The sequence below is a fragment of the Vigna radiata genome, chromosome 1 (genome assembly GCF_000741045.1).
Source record: "Vigna radiata var. radiata cultivar VC1973A chromosome 1, Vradiata_ver6, whole genome shotgun sequence".
NCBI lineage: Eukaryota > Viridiplantae > Streptophyta > Magnoliopsida > Fabales > Fabaceae > Vigna > Vigna radiata.
Genome location: NC_028351.1, coordinates 24209921 through 24220463, shown reverse-complemented (window position 1 = coordinate 24220463; position 10543 = coordinate 24209921). Strand labels below are relative to the sequence as shown.

Here is a 10543-nt window from a genome sequence, read left to right as displayed (position 1 = left end):
ATTATCTTTTATGTATCACAATATATTTCTCTCAACATTAGCTCTCAACTTAAGGCATAAACCATATGTTTATGCTAGATCCAAACCAAATAACATTTTCTTAAATAAATATGTGCACAAAACCATATGATAAAAACATCAAACTGAACAAGAGTTTCATTGAAAATAATAAATGTACTTATAATGAAATTTCATTGCGGAATCAAGTCCGATTCATATTACATCATCCTTAAAATTCTTTGGTGGCATGCCTTTAGTTAAAGGATCAACAATCATCAACTGAGTGTTAATGTGTTTAATGATCACTTTCTTTTCCTTAACACGTTCTCTAATGGCTAAGTATTTGATGTCAATATGCTTACTTCAACATCCACTTTTATTGTTCATAGCCATTGATAACGGTTCAAAAACCGTTATTGTGATATTTAATATTGATATTCAATGCACCCTTTTTGACTTAGAAACTTGCTTGAACTCATGATTTTTCTTTGGTTTTGTGAATAAGAGAGTTGAGGATATGCTTTATGATTTTATCACTAAATTCCCTTGATTTTGTAGGTTTTTGGAATAATTTGAAAGAGGTGTTGAAGTATCAAGGAGTTTTTGTGCAGAAAAGTCAAACAGAATGTAGAAAAACGAAGTGCTGAAAAATCCGTTAGCGCTTAGCGGTGGCTTTGTACCACTGTACCGCTGAGCGGTGGCGCTGCTGATGAAGTTCACTGTTTCTCGCCTGAGCGGCGCCACTGGGCCATTTTGAGTGCCGCAGCTACTGCCGGGTGGTGTACTATTGGACCTGGGCCAATTTTCTGTTATTTTTATGATCTGTTTTAGGTTTGTACCCGTTTTCTGTTATTTTTCTGCCTATTAAAAGACCAGAACATCTTAGAGAATGTATCTTTTGATGGCTTAAGCACAGAAACACGTTTTTCATCCCTTTGGGGGCAGATTTGGGGATTTGACAACTCTCCTCTTCTCTTTCTAGGGTTTCTATCTCTTTCATTCCATTGTACACCTAGTTTCTCCATGACGATGGGGAACTAATCTTATTTGTTGCTGGGGAATGATGTAACCTCTAAACTCTCTTGTAGTTGAATTGTTCTTGAATATATATGCTTTCATTCATTATTGGTTAGGGTTTTTCCTCTATACTCTATGCATGCTTTGTTTAACTCATTCAATTGCATGATCATTGATAATGGTTTAAAACACTGTTATTTGTGATGTGATTTTGATACTAAAAGCACCCTTTTTCACTTAGAAACTTGCTTGGACTCATGCTTTTTCAATAAATTGTGTAAATAAGAGAGTCGAGGTTAATTTCAAGGGTTTTATGACTAATTCCCCTTATTGTGACAGAGATTGAGGTTATACTCCAAAAACAAGTGAAGAACCAAGAAGATGGAGCTCATAAGGGCTCAAAAAGGCACCAGAAGGAAGGAAAACACGAAGCCTGGGCGACCAGAAGCGAAGACCAAGCGAGCTGTATCGATGTCAGTCGCCCGGGTGAGAATCCTGTTCGTCTGGGCGAAGAGGCCTCGTAGCTTGGGCGACTCTATTCGTAGCCCAAGCTAAACATGAAGTTGTCTTCTAGCTTGAGCGAAGCTCCTTCGACACTTGGGCGAGAATTCACGTGGATCGGGCCCTATTTCTGCTTTGTTTTGATTTTTTTGGATCGGGCCTCGCTCTGACACGCCTCTGACACTATTTAAAGGACCTTGGGGCTCTAGGTTTCGCATCCCTGGCAAAGAAGAGCATAACAATACACTCTTAGCCTATTCTTAATCTTCCATTCTCATTCTTTCTTCCATTGTTCATAGAGTTCCCCTATGTCTATGGGGAACTAATTTCTATTTGTTGTTGGGGAATGATGTAACCTTGTGAATTCTAATGTATTTGAATTGATTCTTAATTTCATATGCTTTTTCATTAATTGTTAGAGTAATTCATTTGTTTCAATTCTTGCTTATACAATAGCATTATTTATGAATTGCATGAGTGTCGGGAGGTTCCTTTCAATTCAGGTTCTTGTTGAATTACTCCTAAGGGTTATATTGCTTAAGAATGAGGGTTTGAGTCTTAGTTGTCTTAACCTCTTGATCTTCACATCTTTTTACCAGGAATGTTAGGAATTCTATGAACTGGTAATTAGGGACAGACTTATTTACCGAGGGATCGGGTTTAAGTGATTTAGTGAGGGACGTTGGCATTAATGCATAAAGAAGAATTCTTATATACATGAGAGNGAACTTGGTGAAATCTAACCCCAACAACATATCCATCTCATACAAATCAACCTCCATTCATCTTTGTGCTCTTTTGCCACCGATCAATTTTATTTTGTTTTATTGTATTATTTTTTCCAAACCCAACGATCTCTTTTTATTTTTAAGTCTTAATTAATCTTGTTTTCACACAACTGTTCAGCGCCGAGAGTCCACTGGGATATGATACTTGGTCTTACCATTTTATATTACTTGTGCGACTCGGTACACTTGCCGGTTTGCCCCAACAAAATTTTGGCGCCGTTGCCGGGGACTCACGGTTTAAGCTATTCTATTTGTGTGATCCCTGATTAACTTTGACTTTATTTTATTTTATTTTCTTATTTTATTTTTCCTATTTTGATTTTTATTTTTCAATCTCTAATTTTTATTCTTATTTTATTTTTTTACTAACAATAATTTTTGTTGCTTCTAGTTCTCACACTATCCTGCATAAACAAAACACATGGCAGAGAACCTTCGCTACAGAAAATTTCAATGGCTTCCCAAACTGGTGAAGGAGGTGCAGAAAACGATGCTAGTAGGCGCACCATGGCAGATTATGCAATAGTTGTTGGCCCTCATCATTTTAACAGCATTGCAAAGCCAATGGTCAATGCTGCAAACATGAAGATGAATCCTGCTTTGATCCACCTTGTGAAAAGCAACCAATTCAATGGACTGTGTCATGAAAGTCCATATGAGCACCTGACCACCTTCAATGAGATATGCAACACGGTGAAAATAAATGGGGTACCAGATGAGGCTATAAAAATGAGCCTATTCCCCTTTTCTCTTGGAGGTGATGCTAAAGTATGGTTGAACTTTTTTCCTGAGAACCATTTCACTAGATGGGAAGATGTGGTTACAAAGTTCCTCAACAAATACTTCCCACAATCAAAGATCAACAAAGGGAAGCAGGAGATCTCTTCTTTTAGGCAAGGCATGGAGGAAACTTTGGGACAGGCAAGGGATAGATACAAAAGCCTGCTGAGAAAGACACCTACCCATGGTTTTGATGAAGGAACAGTAGTAATTCTTTTCCTTGGGGGTCTTGGGTCACAAACTAAATTGTTGTTGGATGCCTCAGCTGGAGGCAATATGAAATTCAAGACCCCTAATGAAGCCTATGAATTAATTGAGAGCATGGCTACCAATGACAATGAGATACACAATGAAAGAGGAACTTTATCCCAACCTAAAGGAGTTTTCCAACTACAGCCTTATGATGCCTTGCTTGCCCAAAATAAGATCATCACTCAACAATTGGAGATCCTGACGAAGAAGGTGATGCAGCCACAAAAGGAACCTCAAAGTGTGGCACAAGTTCAGCAGCAACTTTGTGAACTATGTGGTGACCATATTAATGGTCAATGTGCAGTACCGGAGAATCTTAATAAGGAAGTCAACTACATGGGTAACCAGTTCCGCCCCAATAATTATAACCAGGGGTGGAAATCTCACCCAAGCAATGGACAGGGTCAATTTGGGCAAACTAATGGACAATTCAATAGGCCCCCACAACAGCAGCAACAGTGGCAGCAACAACCCTCCATGTCTGACAGAACCACAAGGCTTGAAGAGACTCTCCAACAGTTCATGCAGGCAACTTTGTCCACACAGAAAATCATAGACGTTGATATCAAGAGCTTGGAGATACAGATTGGCCAAATAGCCCAACACCTGAAAGAGATGTCTTTTAAAGATTTTGGGGCTAATACTGAAGTTAACCCCAAAGAGGAATGTAAGGCTATTACAAGTATGGAAAATGAGAAAGAAAAAGAGAGAGAAAAGGAGGAGAGTAAGGGAGAAAAGAAAGAAGAAAAAATTGAAAGAAAAAAAAGAAGGAAGAGAAAAAGAAAGATTAAGTGAAAAAGAGAAAGATTCGGAGGAAGAGGAAGAAAAAGAAGAAAAAAGTGAGCTTGAAGAAAAAGGTGAGATTGAGAGGAAAAGAAAAGAAGAGGTTGAGATAAAAAAAGAAAATAAATAAAAAAATAAAAAAAATTGAGAAAAGTATCCACCACCCTGAGGAAAGTTCCACAAAAGAGATGCAAGCAGGGTGTTTTGATGAGATCTCCAAAGAATTGGGGATAAAAATTCCTATGACAGAGGCTCTGCAACAAAACCCTGAATATGCAAAATTTTTAAAGAAGCTCCTCAAGAAAAAGAAAAATCTGAAGGAGAAGACAACCGAGATACAAGGGGACTGTAGTGTGATATTGTAGAAAACACTTCTTCCTAAGGTAGAAGACCCACGAAGTTTCACTATTCCCTGCACCATTAGGAATCACAAAATAGGGAAAGCCTTAATTGATTTGGGATCCAGTATCAATCTAATGCCCTTAACTATTCTTAAAAAGATTGGTGACTTGGAAGTTAAGCCGACAAGGATGTTTCTCTGCATGGCAGATGGATCCCCCAAAAGACCCTATGGTGTGGTAGAAGATGTGATGGTGCAAATCAATAACTTGAGATTCCTGGTGGACTTTGTGGTATTAGAGATGGAGGAAAATGCAGAGATCCCTATGATTCTTGGAAGGCCGTTCATGAAGGCAACCAAAGTAATCATCAATGTTGATGAGGGCACCATAGCTCTCAAGGACCAAGAAGAGGAGGTGATCTTCAATGCCTGCAATACTGGGCAGCAAATCTAAGTGAAGAAAAGTGGTCCAAAAGTGACATTTAAAGATGCACCAGGCACTGGTACCAAAGCTGCCAAATAAAAAAAAGGTAAAAAGTGTTTTTTGTCACAGGTAAATGAAGAGGAAAAAGATAACAAAGGAGTAGATGTTCACCAATATCCTCTAAAAGAGCATGAAGGACTAAGACTAGGCTTACCTGTACAGTTCAACAAAAAGCTCTGGGTTGTGAAAAAACTCAAAACTGATGGGCTGATAGAGATTGAATCTCCTACTTCTAGGAGAACCAAGAAGATGAACAGGAAGATGTTGAAGACCAATTTGTGCGCCCAAGGAAAGAGTGACACCAAAATAAAAGATGTGACATGAACTTCGTAGGTCAAGCTAGTGACGTAAAAGAAGCATTTGCTAGGAGGCAATCTAGTTCTCTGAACTTTTACTTTTAATTTTTATTTTTGTTTTTGTTTTAATTTATGTTTTTGTTTTATTTTATTTTTATTGTGCTCTGCTTGAATGAACTAAAGTGCTTTGATTCAACTGTACCTGTTTTATGTGATGAGTTCTGCTTTATGAGATTCTAGTGTTTGATTGAGGTTGAGATGTTGCATGATGTACTATAAGTGATGAATCCCAATTTGTGAGACATGTCCTTGAGATAAAGTTTGATTGAGATACTAAGCAGGATGTTTTTCTAAATTTTGGAACTTGTGAGTCTACCTGTGTGAGTTTTGAGCTTCAGAGTTGTTTTTATTTAATTGTTATTACTTTGGAAGCATAAATGATTTTGTCCAAATTTTCTGTGATTGAATTACTTGCTTGCAGGTTCCATATGATCAAGGTCATCTTTTGTTATCCCTTATTCTTTTAACCTTCACATAATTTTTGCCCACTAAAAAAGAACAATTTGTTCTAACCTTTGAACCTTGAACCTTATGTATGTCTTGAGAAACCTTTTTGAAAAATCTCTACCTTGAGTTAAGTTGAGATCATTTGATAAGGTACTGATAAAGGTTCAAGTTTGGAGTTGTCAGGTAACAACCCACTTCTCTAGGCAGTGAGCAATAAAAAAAGTAAGTGAAAAGCAAAGGCAAAAGAAAAGAAAAGAAAAATCAAGAGAAAAGAAAGAGCTCACTACAAGGGAAGGTTGGGAAAAAGAGAGTTGTTCTTAAAGGATAATTTCATAAATATCTCTCTTACAAAGGCAAAATTAATTTGTGTGACACTGTGATAACAGAGAGAAACACCACACTGTACACCTCAGAGCTGAATGAGACACTTTTGAGTGCTTGAGTGATATGCTTCTGAGTGCTTGAGTGAAACACTTTCCTTGGTGAGGAATAGTTCTCTGAATTTTTGATTGCATCTTTGCTTGGTTGATTGATCATTCTTAGGGATAACACCTGTTAGAAGTGTTTGAGCATCACATTGACTTTGGTTGAATTAAGGCATTTGCACATCTTGACTGAGATCTTTATGCTAAATTGATAAAAGCGATTCCTTGTCTTGAAAGAAAAAGTTTTGAAAAAGGTTGAGTCATTGTAGTGATTGTTTTGAAGAGCTGAATTACATTTTGTTTGCTTGAGGACAAGCAAAGTTATAAGTTTGGGGTTGTGATAACGGATTAAAACACCGTTATTGGTGATGTGATTTTGATACTAAAAGCACCCTTTTTAACTTAGAAACTTGCTTGGACTCATGCCTTTTCAATAAATTGTGTAAATAAGAGAGTCGAGGTTGATTTCAATGGTTTTATGACTAATTCCCCTTGTTGTGACAGAGATTGAGGTAATACTTGAAAAAGAAGTGAAGAACCAAGAAGATGGAGCTCAGAAGGGCTCAAAAAGGCACCAGAAGGAAGGAAAACACGAAGCCCGGGCGACCATAAGCGAAGACCAAGCGAGCTGTATCGACGTCAGTCGCCCGGGCGAGAATCCTGTTTGCCTGGGCGAAGAGGCCTTGTAGCTTGGGCAACCCTATTCGTAGCCCAAGCTAAACATGAAGTTGTCTTCTAGCTTGAGCGAAGCTCCTTCGACACAAGGGTGAGAACTCACGTGGATCAGGCCCTGTTTCTGCTCTGTTTTGATTCTTTTGGACCGTGCCTCGCTCTGGCCCGCCTCTGACACTATTTAAAGGACCCTGGGGCTCTAGGATTTGCATCCCTGACAGAGAAGAGCATAGCAATACACTCTTAGCCTATTCTTAATCTTCCTTCTCATTCTTTCTTCCATTGTTCATAGAGTTCCCCTATGTCTATGGGGAACTAATTTCTATTTGTTGTTGGGGAATGATGTAACCTTGTGAACTCTCATGTATTTGAATTGATTCTTAATTTCATATGATTTTTCATTAATTGTTAGAGTAATTCATTTGTTTCAATTCTTGCTTATACAATAACATTATTTATGAATTGCATGAGTACTGGGAGGTTCCTTTCAATTCAGGTTCTTGTTGAATTACTCCTAAGGGTTATATTGCTCAGGAATGAGGGTATGAGTCTTAGTCGTCTTAACCTCTTGATCTTCACATCTTTTTACCAGGAATGCTAGGAATTGTATGAACTGGTAATTAGGGACATGATTATTTACTGAGGGATCGGGTTTAAGTGATTTAGTGAGGGACGTTGGCATTAATGCATAAAGAAGAATTATTTTATACATGAGAGGGAACTTAGTGAAATCTAACCCCAACAACATACCCATCTCATACAAATCAACCTCCATTCATCTCTGTGCTCTTTTGCCACTGATCAATTTTATTTTGTTTTATTTTATTATTTTTGCCAAACCCAATGATCTCTTTTTATTTTTAAGTCTTAATTACTCTTGTTTTCACACAACTGTTCAGCGCCGAGAGTCCTCTAGGATACGATACTTGGTCTTACCATTTTATATTACTTGTGCTACTCGGTACACTTGCCGGTTTGCCCCAACAATCATTGATTTTGTCGATATGGACACATACGGGAAAATCTAGACATGGGGAAATTCTCTCGGGAGCAATATTACCTAGACATAGGGATAAAAGGCCCGATTGCCTTTAAGCGCCTGTGTAAATGTAATGCATGAATAATTGCTAGGGAGATTAGACATAGTAAACTAGTAATTAGGAGTAGGCTCTTTTCACCAAGACATTGGAATTAGGGTAAATTAGAAAGTGACATTAACATTAATGAAGAAGATGAAGTCATTTATGCATGAGAGTGATTAGGAGAATTCTAAACCCTAACAACATATTCATCTCATATTTTCATAATCATCCATTCACTTTTGTGTTTAACCTCAATTGATCAAATTGCATGCATATTTACTTTTATTGTTTGGCATTCAAAAACCCAAAAATATTGTTCTTATAGTCTTGATTAGTTAAGCAAAAGCACAATTGTTTAGTATCGTGAGTCTCTTGGGAAAACGATACTTGGTCTTACCACTTATTATTACTTTATACGATCTGGTACACTTGCCAGAGTGTTAACAGCCATAAACACCGCAGTAGAGTTGTCACAGTACAACTTTAATGGCCTAGAAATAGAGTCTACAACTCTAAGCCTAAATATGAATCTCTTTAACCATACACCATGCGAGATAGCCTCAAAACAGGAAACAAAATCAACCTCCATAGTAGAAGTAGCAGTCAAGGTCTGCTTGGCACTTCTACAAGATACAACTCTACTGGCTAACATAAAAATATAACTAAATGTTGATTTTTGTGAATCAACGTAGCCAGCATAGTCTGAATCGGAGTAGCCAATCACCTCCAGACATATAGATCGTCTATACATAAGCATGTAATCTTTTGTCCCTTGAAGACATCTCATTACCTTATTTGCAATTTTGCAATGGTCAACACCTGAATTACTCTGATATCTTCCCACAACTTAGGCTTCCGATAGTTGAAGCATATGGAATATTCTACATGTGTTCCCATTCAAAATCATTTTTTGGGCATTGACTCAAATTGAGTTTATCACCCTTCATAATGGGAGACACACTTGGTGAACAATCCTTAATGTTAAACCTCTCTAAAACTTTATTGATATAGGTCTCTTGAGACAAACCCAAAATGTCATGAGATCTTTCCCTATGGATCTTAATGTCAATGACATAAGATGTCTCTTTCGTATCCTTCATATCAAAGTTCTTTGAGAGAAATTTTTTTACTTCATATAGCAAACCTTTATCATTAGTTGTAAGCAAAATATCATCCACGTATAACATAAGCAAAAAAATCTTACTCCCACTAACCTTTTGGTTATACAATAGAATTGTATATGTTCTAAATGAATTGTGTGTCTAATGCAGACAACACAAGATGTATTTATAGCATAATGCATAATCAATTATAATAAATACACCTAATAATTAGGAATCAATCAACCAGCATCCCCGATTATGTAAAGCCTAATTCCTTAGAAATCTGTAACATCTGCTTTCATTCTAACATTCCCCCTCAAGCTGGAGCATAGAAGTAATATGTATAAAGCTTATTAAAAATGTACTCCATTTGAGGGCCTCTAAGGGACTCGGTGAGCATGTCAGCTAGCTAATTGGGCTAAAAAGCAATAGCGGTGTGCGAGGTAGTTGGGTTGGAACACAGTCAGCTGGGTTTGTGCACGATCAGCCGGGTTCGGTCAGTCGGGTTCGAGCACAGTTAGCCGAGTTCAAATGAAGTGATGAATTGGTGGGTTTTCAAAATCAGAGTCTTTTCGTAGTCTTTAAAGCAAAGTAGAAAACTTTACAAACTTTCTTGAATCGCAAGTCATAAAAATTCGTTTGCAGCAGAAAAACAAAGTAGACTACGCAGATAATCGAGTCAACTGAATGTAAAAGTATAGGGTTAGAGAATTCAAACGCAGGTTTTTATACTGGTTCGACCTCAATGCCTACATCCAGTGTCCTTCCAGTACCAGGAAGCAACTGCATTATAATGGTCAAGGTTTTTACAACAATGCTTTATAGAAGACCTCCACGTCAAAAATATAAAACACCTCTCTAACCCTCTAGCCAAAATATAGGCAAACAACACAACAAGACTTGCAGCAAGATGTCCCCTCTCTTGCAATCTGCAACCCATTTTGAACAATCCTCAAAGTGTACCAGACTCCACGAGTCCAACCCCTGTAGTCCCACCAGGTAACAACAATCACAACAATCACCACGGATGCCAAACAAGTTCTTGATCAACCAAGAAGCACCTCAATTGTGCAGATTCTGATCAAGCAGTACGCGCAACACAATTCTCCTTCAGAAATTCTTCTAAGCAAGATCACAACCGTCCTCTTGATGAGTTCTTGGAGCTCTAAAATCCAGAGAGTCAATTTGAAACAAAATATGAAAATGTTAGTAATCCAAAAGTTCTCTGTAAATGATCAGGTCTCGTCTATTTATAGATTTCTATAAATCAGACGCTCCTGTAGTCGAATATGCTACAAATATAGTTGACTGTATCATAACAATTATAACAGTTAAGACATAATAGCAGCAATCCAATCAACCTAATTAATTTCTCAATCAATGCAGTTGACCAACATTCAATGCTCAACTAACTGTTAGAATCGGCTGCAGCGGAATTGTTAGCGTGGAATAACAAACCAAGAGGGTTTTTAAAACAAACGCGTGCCTTTTAATTTCTACTCAATTTAACTTA

General features: G+C 37.6%; 1 protein-coding gene across 1 annotated transcript; it reads left to right on the top strand.

The window, feature by feature from the left end:
- Positions 1-2759: 2759 nt before the first annotated feature.
- LOC106759826 lies at positions 2760-5269 on the top strand. Its single transcript, XM_014643176.1, has 3 exons — positions 2760-4020; positions 4671-4876; positions 5015-5269. Exons 1-3 carry the CDS (start codon positions 2760-2762, stop codon positions 5267-5269), a joined length of 1722 nt encoding a protein of 573 aa, XP_014498662.1.
- Positions 5270-10543: the final 5274 nt, after the last annotated feature.

Excerpts from the sequence above, each read along its gene's own strand:
- LOC106759826 (XM_014643176.1), top strand. The coding sequence starts at position 2,760 with ATGGCTTCCCAAACTGGTGAAGGAGGTGCAGAAAACGATGCTAGTAGG. Across the intron at positions 4,021-4,670 it reads GGAATGTAAGGCTATTACAA|ATGGATCCCCCAAAAGACCC; the intron begins GTATGGAAAATG and ends TCTGCATGGCAG. Across the intron at positions 4,877-5,014 it reads TCAAGGACCAAGAAGAGGAG|GTAAATGAAGAGGAAAAAGA; the intron begins GTGATCTTCAAT and ends TTTTTGTCACAG.